General features: G+C 52.3%; 1 protein-coding gene across 5 annotated transcripts in view; it reads right to left on the bottom strand.

Moving 5' to 3' along the window:
* Positions 1-357: 357 nt before the first annotated feature.
* PAK4 (p21 (RAC1) activated kinase 4) overlaps positions 358-18263 on the bottom strand; it is an 80498-nt gene continuing 62592 nt past the window's right edge. For 4 of the 5 annotated variants that reach the window (XM_083455190.1, XM_083455189.1, XM_083455187.1 and 1 more), the window contains exons 3-9: positions 16263-16973; positions 13867-14364; positions 12126-12259; positions 9607-9733; positions 6295-6420; positions 5738-5872; positions 358-4492 (exon numbers count right to left, since the gene is read on the bottom strand). In XM_083455190.1, coding sequence (XP_083311316.1) covers positions 4337-4492; positions 5738-5872; positions 6295-6420; positions 9607-9733; positions 12126-12259; positions 13867-14364; positions 16263-16973 — 1887 coding nt within the window. In that variant the 3' untranslated portion in view covers positions 358-4336. The remainder of the gene's footprint in view (positions 4493-5737; positions 5873-6294; positions 6421-9606; positions 9734-12125; positions 12260-13866; positions 14365-16262; positions 16974-18263) is intronic. The other variant, XM_083455191.1, reaches the window with a different exon arrangement.

Raw genomic sequence — 18263 nt, 5'->3', positions numbered from 1 at the left:
AGCTGGGATCCTTGCAATGCAGGGGGCTGAGACGACCCTTGAGAAGGGGCTCCCTTCTGATTCTACAATTCTGTCCTCTTGCATCTGTAAGGAAGAGGTGTGTTTCGTGGTCCAGATCGTCGGACGGCTTCGCTCTTAATGCGCACCCTCGCCAACCCAGAAGACAGAAACCTCCCGAGAAAGACCCGAGAAGAGTTAAAAACAAAGGAAGGAGCACACCTCTGTAATTGTAAAACTAGAATTTTGACTATTTAAAACTTTTCACCCAAAATTCAAACACCACATTTGAAAAAGGGGGGAGGGGGGAAGGGGGGGGGAAACAACAACCAAACCAAAGAAACCCACAGCCAAATCTCATCACATGAAGAATCCAGGTTCTTTATACAATACAACTCATGGCGAGAACGTCTTACTAGAATTTGTCACAGCAGTCTGTCTGAAACAACAGATCCAAAGGGGATATTGGGGGGGGGGGGAATCATCCCAACGCAAAATACTGTTGTGTGTTTTTAAAAAAATGCAATATAAATAACTTCTCTTTTTAAAAAAGTAACAAAAACCCACAGAAATGAATCAGTAGTCATTCTCACAGGGAAGGGAGCAAGATCCCCATTCCTAAACCTCCAGTCATATAAAAATCTTCAAGCTACAAGGAGGCAGGATACGGGGGGGGAAAGGAACGAGGGAGTGGCTCTGGGGCCACTTCTGTGGGACAGGGCGAGGCTTCTCTGCCAGGACCTGTGGTTAAAATTCCAGTCCTGCATCTCAGGAAGCTGGGGGAAAGATATAGTGTTATGTGGGATTTGGGGAGGCTGAGAGTTTATCACCCTCCGCCTTGAAAGGATGAGATCTGAAGTCTTTTCCCCTGCAGGGAAAGTGTAGTGTTTGTGTGTCTGTGTTAGTGCCATAAAAAAATAGTTTCTTTCCCCCCCTGTGTGCATGGGGGAAACCAGTTCCTAGAGCGGAGGCAGCAGGCGGCTGTGAGAAGAGGGGAAATGAGCACTCAGGAGCCAGAGATTCTAGGGCTGCCACCTCCTTCCATTTCTCAGCAAGCTACCAGGAGATGAACAGTCCGTGGGGTGGCTCAGATTTAAAGCTGCAGTATATAGAGTTACAAAAAGAATTGTTCCCGGAGGTGGGGCAACCCAGCTTCTCAGAAAGGGGTTGGAGCGGCGATGCCAAGTCACGAGGGCTGGGAAGCAGCTTGCGTGGTTGCTAGGCCCTCAAAGACTAGCCTGTTCTGAGGCTCAAAGCCAAGAAAGACTTCGAGGAAAGCCCCTGGGCTTTGTTGCAGAACAGAGCGGATCCACAAATGCAGCGCTGGGTGAAGCCTTTGCCTGCAGGCAAAAGCCAGGTGCGCTAGGAAGGAAGGTCCAGGTGAGCTGGGTAGCAAGCAAGGGTTCCTCTAGAGATTGGAAGAGATGAAACACTGTCCAGTTTTGAGAAGAAAAGCACCAGAAGCAGGAAGCAAACAGGGGAAGAGGATGTCCTGCAGAGTATCTGCATTGCAGGCCAACAGTATCGGCGGAGAGGGGCTCAGTCCTGGACCCTTGCTGGAATTCTGCCCTGCGTGGACCAAGGCTGGCTCTTTCTCACCTGCAAATCCCTCCTAAAATATGCCAGTTTGCACCGGCTAATGCCAGTGGAGATGAGGAGTGGAACAAACAGGATTTTAAAAACCTGGGTTTTCCCCCTTAAGAGTGGTTGCAACTGACAGCAAATTTGCCAGGAGAGCGGCAAAAGCAGCAACAGGCGGATCCTGGTTTCGTGGAGGAGCACGTGAGAAATACTTGCCCTTTGAGCCCTAGGAGGGGCGTCAGAAAGCGGGGTGCTTCCTCCCCGCCCCCGAAAAGCATTTCCACGGCAAATGCGACGCATAACCTATACCCGTAAGAACCTAAAACCAGGAAGCAAGAAAGTCCCCCAAACTCTTGAAGAAAACCCCGCAAAACCCTTCCCCTGTAACTCTGCATGCAGAAAAGCCCGTCCTGTATGTACAAGCATGCAAGGAGGGGGTGCCTTGTGTGGCAAGGAGGGGGGTGGAGACCCCTGGAGGCCAGCTCTGTTCCTCAAGGCAGCTGCACCTACTTTACAAAGGGGAGGGACCTCTGCCTGCTCCCCTCGCCTCACACTGGGGGACTCCCGGTGTCAAGCAAGCCTTCTTTCCGTAAAGCACTGTGAATGCCACACCCTTCCCCACTCTGATGCCACGGGGGGCTCAAGCCCTCTCCAACCCAGAGGGAAGGACGGACCTGAGCTTCCGATCCAACCCGGGGCTAGCAAACCCGGCAGCCTTCATCTCTCAAGCTGACATTCCTGCCTTGCCCATGCCACAAGACGGCACACAGGGACATGTCGGGAGCCAAGGGGGCGGCCTCTGGCCTTTGCTGCTGCTTGCCAACAACTGGCAAGGCAGACACACCCCACCCAAAAGCCAGCAATGCAAGAGCTTAGGGAAGTGCCACTTTGCAAGCTCGTACTGGCCTCTATTTTCAAGACTAGGAATGTAGGAGCAGGATCTCCCTATCTCCTCGCCCCCCCCCCCAGCCTAGCAATTAGCTGGGGTGGGGGGCCATGACAGGAGAGGCCCTGTTGCTGGTATCCTTGTTGAGCCGGAGGGGAGCAAAGCGACAGAGCATCACAACCACGGACGGGTTCAGTCTCACGGAGAAACGCCCAGGAAGCTCATTTGCTCTTCCTGCTACCTTTTCCTCCTGCCTGACACTGCTTCCTAGGCTGTGCTCAAGGTTTGCAGTGGGGGGTGGGCAGGTTTCCAGGTCTGGTGAGCAACACTGAGAGGCGCGCGGCTGCCTGACCCCAGGAGCCCCACGTCACACTTCTGACATTGCGGGCGGCAGACGAAGTCTCCCTCCGAGCTGAGCGTCACCAGCCACAAAGGAGAAGTCTAGAGGAGGCCTCCCTGCTGCGAGACAGGACAAAAAATAAAACCGGAACAAGGCCTGTTCTAGGCCAAGAGCAGAACAAAGCCCACAAGGGGGACTTCCATAAATCCAGCCTGCCCTCCAGGCCGGAGAAACTTGCTAGTCACAGTTTTGCCTGGGGTGGGGAGTACAAAGCCCAAGAGCAAGGGGCAACGGCTGCCACTATCGAAGGCAGGAAGCAAGCTCAGCGCGGCAACGTCAGGTGGGGAGAAAGAGCAAAGGGGAAAGAGAAGACGAGGAGGAGAGAGGGGCCAGGGCAGCTCCGTCCTGGCCAAGCGGCGACAAGAGGCGCAGAGACCAGGGACGAAGAGACAGGCTTGCGATTAAAAGCAGCCTTCCCGGGTCAGGATCCCCAGGGACGACTGCAGTTCCCGCCTGAGCAGCAGGAGACGTGGGTTGGGGAAGCAGCTCAGGAAGGGCACAACCCCTTCGTTTTAAAAACGAGAGGACTGGGCTGGGTAGGTGGAAGCGGCCGTCTCGATTTGGGAAGAGGGCCTGAAACTCTTTAACTGGCAGTTAAGAGCACGGAGGAAATTACGGAGGGAGGTTTATCTTTTCTATAAAAAAAAAAAAAAGGACTGCTTTGCAGAGCTGAGAGTCTCGTTTGCCTGAGATGGGAGCCCCTGAGAAAACCCACCTCACTTCCTTCCCTTCCTCTGCAGCCAAGAGACGCAGTGTTTCTCCCCAGTTTAAAAATCCGAGGCAGGTTTGGCTCTTGGGGGGCAGGGAGAGGGGAGAGACAACCTTGGCTCAACGGAAGTCCCCAGAAATCTGACCGGACTGTGGGGATGGGGGCTTCCCTGCCCCCCCCCCGGGACACTCCTTGCCAATGGACCCCGCCACCTCTGTCCTCTCGCTATCTGGGAGGAAAGACGTGCTACCAAGAAGAACGAAAGAGGGGACTCGGAAACCACGGACTGGAGAGGGGTTATGTTTCGAGCTGTCCCCTAACCACCCAAATCGCCGCTGCCCCAGACTTGTGTGATATGAACGGCTAAACAGCAATCGGAAATGTTACAGTATTTTGTTAAAAAACAACAACCCCCCCTCCCTCCAGGGCACTAAACCCTGCTCCGGGCTCAGTAGTACGGAAGAGTGGCGCAGAGAGGGTGTCCGCATCGCCGGAGGTGGGAGTTGTTTGTGGGACTTGTGTCTCCGGCATCAGCGGCGGATGTAGAGGAGTCCCTCAAGGGAGGTGAGATGTCTGCCTGGCCACGCCGCCCGGAGGATAGAAGAGATGCCCCCTCTTTCAGCAGGGAGATGCCACGGGGGACCCCTTGTCCCTGGAGGGGTCCCAGCTGCCGGTGGGGTGGGGTGGGGGGTTGGCCAGGGACGACGGAGGCGTCTTCTCTCTCTCGCTCTTTGGTAAGATGGTCCCGTTTCTGCCGCCTCTTTCATCTCATCCGGTTCTGCCTCATCAGGGGCACGATGCAGGAAGGGGGGCCGGCTTTCCCCAGGAAGGGGTGCTTCAAGAGTTCGTTGGCGGTGGCTCGCTGGGCCGGGTCCCTGACCAGCAGCCGGTCAAGGAAGCCCTTCAGGGAGGGAGAGACCTGCGGAGAAAGGAGGAGAAAGGAGGGGCATGAGCCGCATTTGGGGCAGAAGAGGAAGGGGGGCAGGAACAGGAAGGGGGAGCACCTGCTTCCATGGAGGCATGCTTTTCCTCTAAGAATATGGCTTATTTTCTATGCACGTGTAAAGTTAAGCTGGAGGGGATGCCTCTATACAAGCCCCATAATAAAATAAAAATAAAAATATTTATACCCCACCCATCTGGCTGGGTTTCCCCAGCCACTCTGGGCGGCTTCCAACACAAGACTAAAATACAATAACCTATTAAACGTTAAAAGCTTCCCTAAACAGGGCTGCCGTCAGATGTCTTCTAAAAGTTTGGTAGTTACTTTTCTCTTTGACATCTGGTGGGAGGGTGTTCCACAGGGCAGGTGCCACCACCAAGAAGGCCCTCTGCCTGGTTCCCTGTAACTCAGCTTCTTGCAGGGAGGGAACTGCCAGAAGGCCCTTGGAGCTGGACCTCAGTGTCTGGGCAGAATGATGGGGGTGGAGACGCTCCTTCAGGTCCTTATTTATCCCAGGCCCCAGAGAGATTAGACTGGCCTTGACTAGAGCCAGGGCCTTTTCGGCGGTGGTCCTGGCCTGGTGGAACGCTCTCTCACAAGAGACCAGGGCCCTGCGGGACTTGACATCTTTCCGCAGGGCCTGCAAGACGGAGCTGTTCCGCCGGTTCTTTGGTCGGGGTTCAGTCTGATTCTTTTCTTTCTGTAGAAGAGCAAGCCTTCTAGCCCGCTCACAGGTCCTTTGTAAGACCAGTGGTAACAGTTGGCCCTGAAGAATATTAACCACTCTAAATTTTACCCGTGGACGGCCATCTATCCAGATTTTAATTTAACTAATTTTAAGATGTATTTTAATTAACTGATTGCCTGTTTTTATGTTTTTATGTTCATTGTATACTGTGTTAGTTTTATGATGTTAGCTGCCCTAAGCCCAGCTCTGGCCGGGGTACAAAAAACCCCACCTATTATTATTATTATTATTATTATTATTATTATTATTATTATTATTATCATTATCATTATTATCATCATTATCACCACCACCACCACACTGGCTCTCTAATCCAAATGGCTCAGGACTGCCTCTCGTCGTATGACCTGACCCAGACCCAGTGATCATCATCCTTAGAGGCCCGAAATCAAATTTCGGTCCTGAATCTGATCCTTCTAAGGTGGGGGAGTCAAGTGAGGAAAAGGAAGAGAGCAGGAAAAGGAGTCTCTTACCTTGTGCACGTTTTTGAGTTTGGGGGGCAGGTTGTCCCGGATCATCTTCATGGCCTTCAAAGGGGGCTCGTTGAAGTAAGGGGGCTCCCCATCCACCATTTCTATCACCATCACGCCGAGGGACCAGATGTCCACCTGAAACAGAAGGATGGGGGGGGGGGAGGAGAGGGGAATTGAGAAAGGGGAACAAGAGCAAAAGGTGCCTCCGCCTCCCTCCCCAGCCTGGACAGTTTTATAACTGGTTTGCAAAATGGGGGCCCTACTGGACTAGCAAGTCTACCTGGCAGCAGGCCTATTTGGATTTTACAGCTTCCTGAAAGCTCAGGATGGAGGCAAAAAAATTAATAAATCTGCTGATTAGAGAAAATGAGAACTTCATCAAAACCACGTAAATGGCCACTTGACTGCTTTGATCAGTGGGACGTGGCAGCACATACCCTCTGGAACTCCCTGCCTCTTGATATCAGGCAAGCGCCTCCACTGCATTCTTTCGGCATCTGCTGAAAACATTTCTATTTAGGCAAAGCCGGAGGTTTAGGAAGTTGAAGCCCTCTTACCTCTGGCCCATAGGGCAACCGGGAGATGAGCTCTGGAGCCATCCAGTAAGGGGTCCCAACCAGGGACTTGCGCCGCGGAACCTCCTTGTTCACCTGCGCACAGAACCCGAAGTCGGAGAGTTTGACCTGGAAGGGAGAGCCAAGCGAAGGAAGCAGGTCAGCGGCTGGAGCAGGCTCAGGGCAAGTTTGCTCACGAGGTCTGCGGTGGGAAGCATCTTTCCAGCCTTCGCAGTGCAGATCAGCAATATTCCTTTTTTTAAAAGAAGTGACGAGAGGCGGACAAACTCCCACAAATATAGGGCTTTGCCTTATCGCGATGCATCACCCCTCTGGTCAGCATAGCCCAGTTCTCTCTATTTTGAGAGTTCTCTCTATTTTTTGAGTTCTCTCTATTTTTAAGGGAGCTGGGCATGTTTAGCCTGGAGAAGAGGAGGTTAAGGGGTGATATGATAGCCATGTTCAAATATATAAAAGGATGTCACATAGAGGAGGGAGAAAGGTTGTTTTCTGCTGCTCCAGAGAAGCGGACACGGAGCAATGGATCCAAACTACAAGAAAGAAGATTCCACCTAGACATTAGGAAGAACTTCCTGACAGTAAGAGCTGTTCGACAGTGGAATTTGCTGCCAAGGAGTGTGGTGGAGTCTCCTTCTTTGGAGGTCTTTAAGCAGAGGCTTGACAACCAGATGTCAGGAGTGCTCTGATGGTGTTTCCTGCTTGGCAGGGGGTTGGACTCAATGGCCCTTGTGGTCTCTTCCAACTCTAGAATTCTATGATTCTATGACAAGCGACAGGCAGCTCATGCAGGCTACCAGGTGTCCTTTGAAGCTGGAGATGGCAAGGAGTGAGCCAAGGACTTTTATTCCGCGTGCAAAGTTTGCATTCTGCTATTGAGCGATTCCCCATTAACGTGAGGCTCAATTCCATACTTAGTCTAAACCTCAGTTCAAGGGCCTAACATGCCCCACCCCCAGGCCAGTGGTTCCCAAACTTTTTGGGTCCACAGCCCCCACCTTGGTTATAATAATGATGATTTATTGTTTATACCCTGCCCATCTGGCTGGGTTTCCCCAGCCATAAACTCAACCCAGGTTCCCCCTCTCTTACCCTATAAAAAGCATTATTCAGAAGAGCAGTTTGCACGACCCACTAAGGAAGATAGTAACACAGTAAAAATTGAAACAGCAACTGAGCATTTATTCAAAAGCCAATTAAATCTATTTTGTTTAATTAAGTCAACGAAATAGATGAGCTTGGTTGATCCTAGGCTACCAGCTTTTCAAAGTCTGGTAGTCATTTACATTTTCATCGCCCCCATGCCTCTTAGAACCCCACTAGGTTCTAAAAAAATATTGGCAGAAATTTCAAACCATTATTGGGACTTCCAGGGGAGAGAAGACAGAGGAAGCAATTGAGATTCCAGAGGGTGCTATAAAAAATCTGCCTTCTCACAAGTCTGAATACGGCGAAAAGTGAGGTTGCAGGGAACCAGACAGAGGGCCTTCTCGGTGGTGGCGCCCGCCCTGTGGAATGCCCTCCCGTCAGATGTCAAGGAAATAAGCAGCTATCCTATTTTTAAAAGACATCTGAAGGCAGCCCTGTTTAGGGAAGTTTTTAATATTTAATGCTGTATTGTTTTTAACACTTGATTGGGAGCTGCCCAGAGTGGCTGGGGAAACTCAGCCAGATGGGCGGGGTATAAATAAATTATTATTATTATTAGGGTTTCAACTAAACATTAGGAAGAACTTTTTGACAGTGAGAGCTGGCCAACAGTGGAACGGACTCCCTCAGAAAGTGGTGGACTCTCTTTCATTGGAGGTTGCATATGATTTAGTTGAGATTCCTGCAGTGCATTGAGGGTGGGCTAGATGACCCTTGGGGTCCCCTCCAACTCTATGACTCTATGTTTTTAAGTTCTCCTCAGAGGTCTTGGGGCTGCCTGACACCACTGAAGAGTCACCTCCAGGTGGCACTGCAGGACCAGGCAATTTCAGCAAGAGGTGAACAGGGGCAGGGACATTATTTTACTCCAGGGGTCAGCAACCTTTTTCAGCCATGGGCCGGTCCACCATCCCTCAGACCTTGTGGGGGCCCGGAGTATATTTTGAAAAAAATAATGAACGAATTCCTCTGCCCCATGAATAACCCAGAGATGCATTTTAAATAAAAGCACACATTCTACTCATGTAAAAACACGCTGATTCCCGGACCATCCGCTGGCCGAATTGAGAAGGCGATTGGGCCACTTCCGGCCCCCGGGCTTTAGGCTGCCTACCCCTGTTTTACTCATTTGTTTCTACTCCCACCTCTTACAAGTCGGCTTGCAATTTAAAAAAAGCATCAGATGAAATCGTATGTAGAAGTTCAGCAATAAAATCAATCAAAACATGGAGAAATAACAAGTCTTTAGTGACTGTATAAGGTCAGGCAGTGTTTCTCAGGGGAGGGAATTCCACCGGTGTGGGGCCACCACTGAAGAGTCCTGATTCCTGGTCCCCAACAATCCGAATGTCCTTAGTGACAGCGCCAAAGAGGCCAACCTCAGAGCCCAGGCAACTTCATGAGGGGTTTAAGCTCAGAAACAAAGGGATAACCAATGCAACTGATGTAAACTGGTGTGATAGGAGCAAACTGCCTGCAAATATTTGGGCTGTGGAACTCAGAACCGCAACTGGCACCTTCGGCACACAGCTTTCAGCGAATGTTGAAGGTGCTCCTCTTTACCCTGGAGATGTGTATTTTCACGACCCACCCAATTCCTGTGACTTGTTTTAACTGTTTTGAATTCTGAATTTTAAATGGCTTCAATTTGCCCCGGGACCTGCTGGGAAAGGCTGGAGAGTCCACCACCTTCAGAGGTGTTCCACTGTGAGAGCGTTCCACTGTGGAGCAGCTCTTACTGTCAGAAAGTTCTAGTTACAGGTAGGTAGCTGTGCTGGTCTGCCGTAGTCGAAACAAAATAAAAAAATTTCTTCCAGTAGCACCTTGGAGACCAACTAAGTTAGTGATAGGTGTGGTAAACCTGTTAACGACTATCAGCCAATCACCCCTTCCCACCACCCTTCTGAGTAATACCCCTCCCCACCCTCTCACTATATATAAGGGTCTGGTGACTTCTGTTTCAGTGTACCTGAAGAAGTGTGCATGCACACGAAAGCTCATACCAATAACAAACTTAGTTCGTCTCTAAGGTGCTACTGGATGGAATTTCTTTATTTTGTCAGAAAGTTCTGCCTGATGTTTAGTTGGCATCTCCTCCTACTTTTTCCTCAAGCTTCAAATCTGCACCTGGGACCACGTGCAACTCACCCGGCCGTCATGTGTGAGCAGAATGGAGTCACTCTTGATATCTCGGTGGATGACACCCTGGGCATGGAGGACGGAGAGCGCCTTGAGGACAGACAGACAGACGGCCGCAATCTGCTCCTCGTTCATCCTGCAAGTGGAGTAAGAACACAGCACCCGTTAAAAAGAGTGGCTGTTTCAGACCTCGATGGGTCCACCTTGCCCACAGCTTCTAGAGGTCAACCGGATCCCCACAATCCGGGAAGCCCACAATCAGGGCATCAAGGTGACAACCTTTCGCCCATCCTTGTTTCCCCAAGCGGCAAAAATCCTGAGTCAGGCGCCTCCTGGACCTAGAGTGGGTCCCAGTTAGCTAAGATGGCAAATAGCCAGTGACAGGCCTCTCCTTCCTGCTCCCTCACGGATTTATGAAGCTGCCTTTTAAAGTCACCAAAGCCAGGGACGCGGGTGGTGCTCTGGGTTAAACCACAGAGCCTGGGGCTTGCCGATCAGAAGGTCGGCGGTTCGAATCCCCGCAATGGGGTGAGCTCCCATTGCTCGGTCCCTGCTCCTGCCAACCTAGCAGTTTGAAAGCGCGTCAAAGTGCAAGTAGATAAATAGGTACCACTTCAGCGGGAAGGTAAATGGCGTTTCCGTGTGCTGCTCTGGTTCGCCAGAAGTGGCTTAGTTCTGCTGGCCACATGACCCGGAAGCTGTACGCTGGCTCCCTCGGCCAGTAAAGTGAGATGAGCGCCGCAACCCCAGAGTTGGCCACGACTGGACCTAATGGTCAGGGGTCCCTTTACCTTTACCTTTAAGCCAGCAGCCCTCATCACATTCCGTGGCAGAAAATTCCACGAATCTATTCTGTGCTGTATGAGGGACTCTCTGTGGCCTGTCCCAAACCCAAGTTCTGGCATTTGGAGAGAGTGAGAAAAACCCCCCACTGCTTTCCTTTTAAAGAGGAGTTGGGGATGTGGAATAAAAACTTTGGCTCGTCTCCCTGTCTCTCCAAGACATCCCTTTCTGTGGCCAACCAGGTACCTGTGGGAAACCTGTAGACAGGATTCGACCAACAAGAGCCCTCTTCCCCCATGAGGTTTCCAGAAACTGGGATCCGGATGCACTGCTGCCTCCGACAGCCATCCTGGCTAGCAGCTATCAAGAGCCATCTCCTCCATGAATCTGTCTTATCCTCTTTTAAAGTTGCACTTTCTCAAATATCCACTCATCTGGTTTCTACCTTTGTTTTCCTAAGGTTCATCTTTGGGCAAAATTTGGCCAACACCTGAATCTACATGCTGCTCTCTGCATAGCTGCTCTTTTCGATAATCTGCTTCAATTATACCTTTTGACATTTCATACCGAGATAATTTTTCCTTTAAAAACATAACCATTAGGGGGGAAAGTTATGTATTTTAACAGTCATTCTGTACAGGCTGAAATTCTATACGCAGTTAACTAGGAGAAAGATGTGGGAGTGAGTTCCACAGTTTAACTAGGGGCTGGGTGAATGAGGACTTCCTTTTATGTGTCCTCAATCTTCCACTATTCAGCTCCATCGCGTGTCCACAAGTTCTGGACATCCAGCAGGAGCCAGAGAACCATCTTCTGAAGCTCTGCTCCCAGCTGGAGTAGAAAAGGGACTTTCAGCTGTGTCCCAGTTCCAACTCAGCCACACGGGACTGCCTTTCAAGTGAAGAAAGAGCAAGGTCAAGCCATTGAGGAGCACTTAAAAACAAACACTTCTTTCCCGGCCCACGCTGCAAAGCTTTGGAAATGCTTCTTTTCCCCAAAGGCCTTTACATCAACACATGCACACTCCTGGCTTCTTTTAGCAGGTCACAAAGGTCAGTGTATGCCCAGCCGGCTGCTGTTGGGAGAACAAGGCTCTCTGTACAGCAGGGCTGGGCAATATCTGGTTTCCAACATTGTGATATATAACCAGATAAACATCGCGATATACTGATATATCACAATGTCTGAAATAAGGATGGCGCTATGTAGAGACATTGGCTGGCTTCATGGTTTCCCCCGCATTGTGATTTTTGCATAGCACACACAAACACACACATACAGTGGTACCTTGCAAGACGAATGCCTCGGAAGACGAAAAACTCGCAAGACGAAAGAGTTTTCCGTTTTCTGAGTTGCTTCGCAAGGCGGATTTCCCTATGGGCTTGCCTCGCAAGACGGAACGTCTTTCGCCTTTTTTTTAAGCCGCCAATGCATTCCTATGGGAAACCGTCAATACACAGCGGTGCTTCGCAAGACGAAAAAACTCGTAGAACGAAAAAACTCGCAGAACGAATTAATTTCGTCTTGCGAGGCACCACTGTACCGTGATTTGCACAATACACTACCAGGTCAAAAATTATGAAACCAATATCATAATATGGACTTCAAACCGGTTTGGGACGATATATAGATATATCGCACAGCCCTACTGTCCAGGTGGACTCAAGAAAACTCTGTAAGGAAAATGGGTAAAACAGCAGCAGAGTCCCGGAAGAGAAGGGGCTCAAGACTTCCGCTCCCCATACCTTGTGTGTGTGACAATGTCCGTCAAAGCGCCTCCTTCCAGGAACTCCATGACGACCCATAGCTCATCGCCCACCAGGTAGCTGTTGTACATCTCCACCACATTCTCATGCTGATAGTCTCTCATGATCACGACCTGAAAGGGGGGAAATGGACAGTGGCAGCTGGGAGGAGGAAGAGCCGCTGGATAAGGACCCAAAAAGTGCCTGCTGGATGAGGCCAGTGGCCCATCTAGCCCAGCATCCAGTTTTTGCAGTGGCCAACCAGGTGCCCCAAAGAGAAACCCGGAAGTAGGATCTTGAGCACAAGAGCAACTCTCCCCTCCTGCGGCTAAAGTAACAAGTCAAAATAACAGCAAACTAAGAACAGATTTAGGGACGCGGGTGGTGCTGTGGGTTAAACCACAGAGCCTAGGGCTTGCTGATCAGAAGGTTGGCGGTTCGAATCCCCGCAACGGGGTGAGCTCCCGTTGCTCTGTCCCTGCTCCTGCCAACCTAGCAGTTCTAAAGCACGTCAAAGTGCAAGTAGATAAATAGCGGGAAGGTAAACGGCGTTTCCATGCGCTGGTCTGGTTCGCCAGAAGTGGCTTAGTCATGCTGGCCACATGACATGGAAGCTGTCTGCGGACAAACGCCGGCTCCCTCGGCCAGTAAAGCGAGATGAGCTCCACAACCCCAGAGTTGTCCACGACCAGACCTAATGGTCAGGGGTCCCTTTACCTTTAAGAACAGATTAACACTCACATCAACTTTTGAAATGTCTGGGCAGGCTTGTCAGAGCAAAAATGTTATTAATACGTGCCCCAAAAAGTACAGTGAAGGCGTCTGTCCGATCTCAAGAGGCAGGGAGTTCCAAAGTGTAAGTGCTGCCATGTCAAAATATGGAACGGGTGTTACATGGCACCAGCGCTTTTTTTCTGGGGGGACGCAGGGGTATGCATACCCCTAAATATTTTGTGAATCTAAGTTTGGCTTCATTGAGGAGCAGTATTTCAATATGAGTAGGAAAATGAGAGTACCCCCTAAACATTTTTTTTAAAGGAAAAAAAGCACTGCATGGCACCTGGAAGAGTGCCATTCCGCAGAGCAGTTGACGGGGGTGAGGCGATCTCGCAGGTGAACTGGTCCCAAATTGTGAAGACTTGGGTGCCTGGTTGTTGCTGGACTACAACTCCCATCATCCCTGACTGCTGGTCCTGCTAACTAGGGATGATGGGAGCTGCAGTGCAACAACAGCCGGAAACCCAAGTTTGAGAAAGGCTGTGTTAAGGGCTTTCGGTGGCGCTGTGGGTTAAACCACAGAGCCTAGGACTTGCCGATCAGAAGGTCGGCGGTTCGAATCCCCGCAACGGGGTGAGCTCCCATAGCTCCTGCCCACCTAGCAGTTCGAAAGCACCTCAAAGTGCAAGTAGATAAATAGGTACAACTCTGGCGGGAAGGTAAACAGCGTTTCCGTGCGCTGCTCTGGCTCGCTAGAAGCGGCTCAGTCATGCTGCCACATGACCCGGAAGCTGTACGCCGGCTCCCTCGACCAATAAAGGGAGATGAGCGCCACAACCCCAGAGTCGGCCACGACTGGACCTAATGGTACCCTTTTTATACTAGCCACCTCTACTGCCAGGACACCCCACACTATACCCTTTGGGGAAGGGGAACACCATTCTCAACACACACAGAGGAAGAAGAACAGGAAGCGAGGCTACGGAGCGGGGGCCTTTCTCCACCGCACCTCCCGGCCCCTCACCTCGTTGAAGAGCAGCTCCCGCCGCTGCTGCTTGCGCAGGTCCATCTTCTTGACGGCCACCAGCTTCCCGGAGCTCTTGATGGTGGCGATGCAGACGATGCCGGTGGACCCCTCCCCGATCTTGATGAAGTTGTCCAGGTAGGTTCTGGGGTCGCCCGGGTCCACCACCATCTGCAAGGCAGCCCGGAACTGTTCGTGGGACACCCGCTGGGGCTCGCGCTGCGGGGAGCGGGGCTGCTGCGGGGCCGGGGGAGGGGGGCCCGGAGGCTGCGGGGGAGGGTGCTGGGGAGGGGGCTGCTGAGAGTACGGTGGCTGGTGGGCGGGCGGCGGGACGTGCGTCAAGTGGGGGTCCGAGGCGTGCTGGGAGAGTCCTGGGTGGGGCGGCTCTGGGTTCCGGGATCTCGTTGGGCCCGATGGTGGGGGCCTGGAGGAGCTGCTGTTTCCACTTATGGGGCCGTTGGAGGCTGTTTCTTGGGGTTTCCCGGGCCTGTGCTCTGCCTAAAAGAAGCAGGGGTGGGTGGGGTGAAACGGTTACATCAGCAACTGGGAAGGATGGAAAAGATCAGAGAATCATAGAGCTGTAAACTTGGAAGAGACCAGGAGGGTCATCTAGTCCAAACCCCAGCCGTGTCTACTTTCAAGCAAGTGTGGAAGGGCTGACGATCCCCTCAGACCACTCACTACAAAGGGAAGGGGCAGAGAAGGTCACACTCCAGCTGCCCGGTTGCCAAGGGACTCTCAACCGGAGCACTGAGTGCCAGAAACCAATACGGTGATGCTGGTGCCTTAGGACGAGATTCACCACCGCCAGTTCCGATAATATGTGATGTATGGATCTCGCCCACAAGCAGGTCATGTGTTCTGAAACCCCCACCTGCCCCAGAAATTATGTTATCAGATTCCCTAGGTGAAATCTGTGTGTGTGTGTGTGTGTGTGATTCTGCACGTTCCCTTTTCACGGATGAGCAGTGCCCTCTAACCTTGGATCCCCAGTTGTTGCCGGACTACAACTCCCATCATCCCTGACCATTAGCTAAACTGGGGGGGGGGTGATAGGTTTTGTAGTCCAACAATACCTGGGCACCCGACAGTTGAAGAGCACTGATGGAGAGAGATTTGTGGGTAGCTCTTGCGGACTAATACGGAGTAACAGGCTGCCGATCCGTTCAGCCCAGGGCCGTCTTCTCTGCCCAACACCAGAACCATAAAATTGTAGAGTTGGAAGGAACCCATAGAGTCATCTAGTCCAACCCCCTGCAATTCAGCCACGCCTCAAGAGACCCAGACACACAGAGGTGTTTCCCCAGCCCTTTTAACCTATGCCATAAGAAAGTAAAAGCAGCCTGCTTGATCAGACTAGAGTTACACCTAGCCCTGCATTTTCCTCCCCACAGTGTGGAAAGAGATGCCCTCTGGAAAGCCCACCAACCAGGTTCTCTTTTAAATGGAGATGGCAGAGATGAAGCCTGAAAATGGGAGTGGGGGGGGGGGGACCCAGAAAAGCATCAGGAGCTGCATCTGTCCTCTGTAGCTCATCTCTCCTGTTGCCTGTGGCAGAGTTATGCCCAGAACACAAACACACACAGCAGGAAAGCGGCAGGACCCCCCGCTAGGTTAGCACAAAGGACAGGAACCGAGGCGGAGATGATAAGTGGTTAGCAAGGCGCAGAAGAAAGTTGAAGCTAAGGATGGCGGTGCCCTTGGAGGAAGAGGAAGAGGAGGAAGAAAAGGGTTCCAGACACCTGACAGTTGTACGGTAGATTCCCTTGCGATGGAGGCTTGCGGCACCCACAGCGCAGTACGTGGCTGCTTTGCTGCAGCGCTTCTACAGAGAGAGAGAGAGACAGAGTCACTGTGCAGGAGGCTGTGGGGCTGCGGAGGGCGGTTAGAGAAAGGCACACGGAGGGAGAAGAGCAGAGAGAGGAGCGTTTCCTTCAGAAGGCGGGCAGCACCAGAGTAGCTCAGGTTAGTGGGAGCAAGGGCTGTGACAGCAGAGGAGAGGAAAGGCAGGACGGACACCCAGACGTTGCAGGAAGACAGCAGGTTGCAAAGCGAGGGAGCGCTGCTCCGAGGAGGGAGGAAGGCCCGAGAAAGAGGAGACACAGCGACACGGCAGGGAGCAGAGCAAAGAGCCAGCCTCTGGAGGTCTCTACAGGGTGGGGCTTCTGCAGAAGAGCTTGGCTTCACGGCTCAGAAGGTGCCCACTGCCCATCACACCATCAGCCACTCAGGGATGCTGGCAGTAAGAGGCAAATCCCTTTTAAAAGCAAGAGGAGTCTTCACTTGCCGATGAGCTTGTGCTCCAGGGAAAAGGCACTTGCGGAGGGTCGGTCCTGGCTGGCCAGGGCTAGAGAGCCACAACCTACAAGGCGGTATGGGGTATGGGGGAACGTTACCTGAGTACCCCGGACGGGATCTGTGTCCGCTCGCGGGTACGTGTTAAAAGGCCGCCCGGTCTGCTGTGCCGTCTTCATGACCCCCTCGGAGATGGGGATATTTGGGGTCCGGATATTGGGTCCCGAAAGGGGCCGCTTTTCCCGGGGGGACTGCGGGCTGGCCTCCCCGGTGTAGGTCGATTTGGGTCTTTTGTCGGGGCCGTCCGCACGCTCCCTTCTGACCACGCGCTCCGACGGCTCCTTCTCGGCGGCCGCCTCCCTCCTCCCATCTCGCTCGTGCGGCCTGTGCCTGTGGTCCGAGAAGGGCTTGTGGTAGTCTGGAGGGGGCGGGCGGTGGTGGTGAGGTTTGGCCGTGGGCTCCTGCCCCCGGGGGTGCTGTGCAGCTGTCCTGTCTTCCCGGCTCCTCTCCCGGCTCTGGTCCAGCTCGTTCCGGGAGCCGTGGCGGTTCCGCTCCTTTAGCTCTTTGCCCCTGCTGCCCCCGGAGTCTTCCTCGGCGACGGCAACATGGTAGTGGTGGTGGGGGTGGTGGCGGGAGGGCCTGGCCAGGGCCTCGCTGAGGCCGTTCTCCTGGTAGAGCTGGTCGTGCCGAGGCGGGAAGGGGGGGCTGTCCCTGCGCAGGGAGTTGGAGCGCGACACGGACATGTTCTCAAACTCATCCAGCAGCCAGGCCAGGGAGCCGTCCTTGGCCGCCTTGTTCCCCCGCACGATGGTCTTTATGCGCGGGGCATGGAAAATGGAAGCGGCGGGGAGGGGAGGGAGAAAAAAGACAAACACAAACACAAAAGAAAATAAGGTGAGCAACACAAAAACAAAAAAGAAATTAAGGGGCCTGGTGGATGCCTGGCAGCTGGTCAGTTTTGGCACACACACACATACAAAATGAAGCGTACAGAAGCATGCGGGCGTCGGGAGGGGGCGCTGTTGCTCACACACTGGAGAAGCAAGGCCTTTAAGGAAGCTGCTCTTAACCCCAAAGTAATTTCAAAGTAAGACACCCATTCCATCCGTGCATTGAACCTTCCTTGAAAACCACAAATGCAGGCGATAACGCTTGACGCAAAAAGCAATGGCTTAAAGGAAACGGCAAGGCCTTTGGATTTGTTATCCGAAGGCAGAAACCAAGATGCAATCTACGTAAAATGCATTGCCGTGATTTGTGCTGCATCAGTCTGCAAAGCTCTGATTTCAGAGCCTTCCAATCACAGCATGGCCACAGTCTCTTCCTCTTGCCAGAAAAAAAAGGGGGGGTATATTTGCAAGACCCCACACTCATGTGGCCTTCCACTGGTGGCCCAGGAAAAGGCTTACTCCTCCCTCACATATCAGGTACACATCCTCTGGGGTCAATGCAAGAACCTTTCCCTCCCCCCCCCCAATGCACCTGCTAAGCATTTCAAACGCAAAGCAACTTTCACATCCCACCTTTTCCACTGGCTTCCGAAGTGAAGATATGTTGCTTTGCTCCCCCCTATCCTCCTCAAGGCCTGATCCTATCCTTTTGCACCGGCTCTTATCACACTCTGCACAGCGCACAGATCAGTTGCATGCTGCAAGCAAGCGAGAGGACACAACAGCCGGGCCAGGCCAGGCATGCAGATTATTGTTTTTTCCCTTTCAAAACCAGACCCACACATCTGCTAGAACACTCTGAAGGACACCCCGCCAGACTGAAAACAGATTGCGGTGTCTGGAACCGAGACACCCAACCCCAACCACACCACAATCCACCACAAGAAACTCCTGCAAGAGCACTGAAGGATTTGGGAGGCAAGGCCTGTGCGAGGCCTGCAGTATAGATCTGTGGGTGTTAGCAGGAGAGCTTCCAAGGATCGCTCCTTTCACTCACGAGGGCCCTTTCTGCCATGCTGATTTATTTAGAGCATTTGTACCTGGCTCTTCAGGTACAAGAGTGGCTTACATCCCATCAAAACAGGACAGTCCCTGCCCCGCAGATTACAATCTCAAAGAAAAGACACTCAAGGGGAAGGGAACAAGGAGGGA

This window comes from Podarcis tiliguerta (genome assembly GCF_965153285.1).
Source record: "Podarcis tiliguerta genome assembly, chromosome: 8".
Lineage (NCBI taxonomy): Eukaryota > Metazoa > Chordata > Lepidosauria > Squamata > Lacertidae > Podarcis > Podarcis tiliguerta.
The sequence above is the reverse complement of the archived record's forward strand: the minus strand, read 5'-3'. Positions and strand labels throughout refer to the sequence as shown.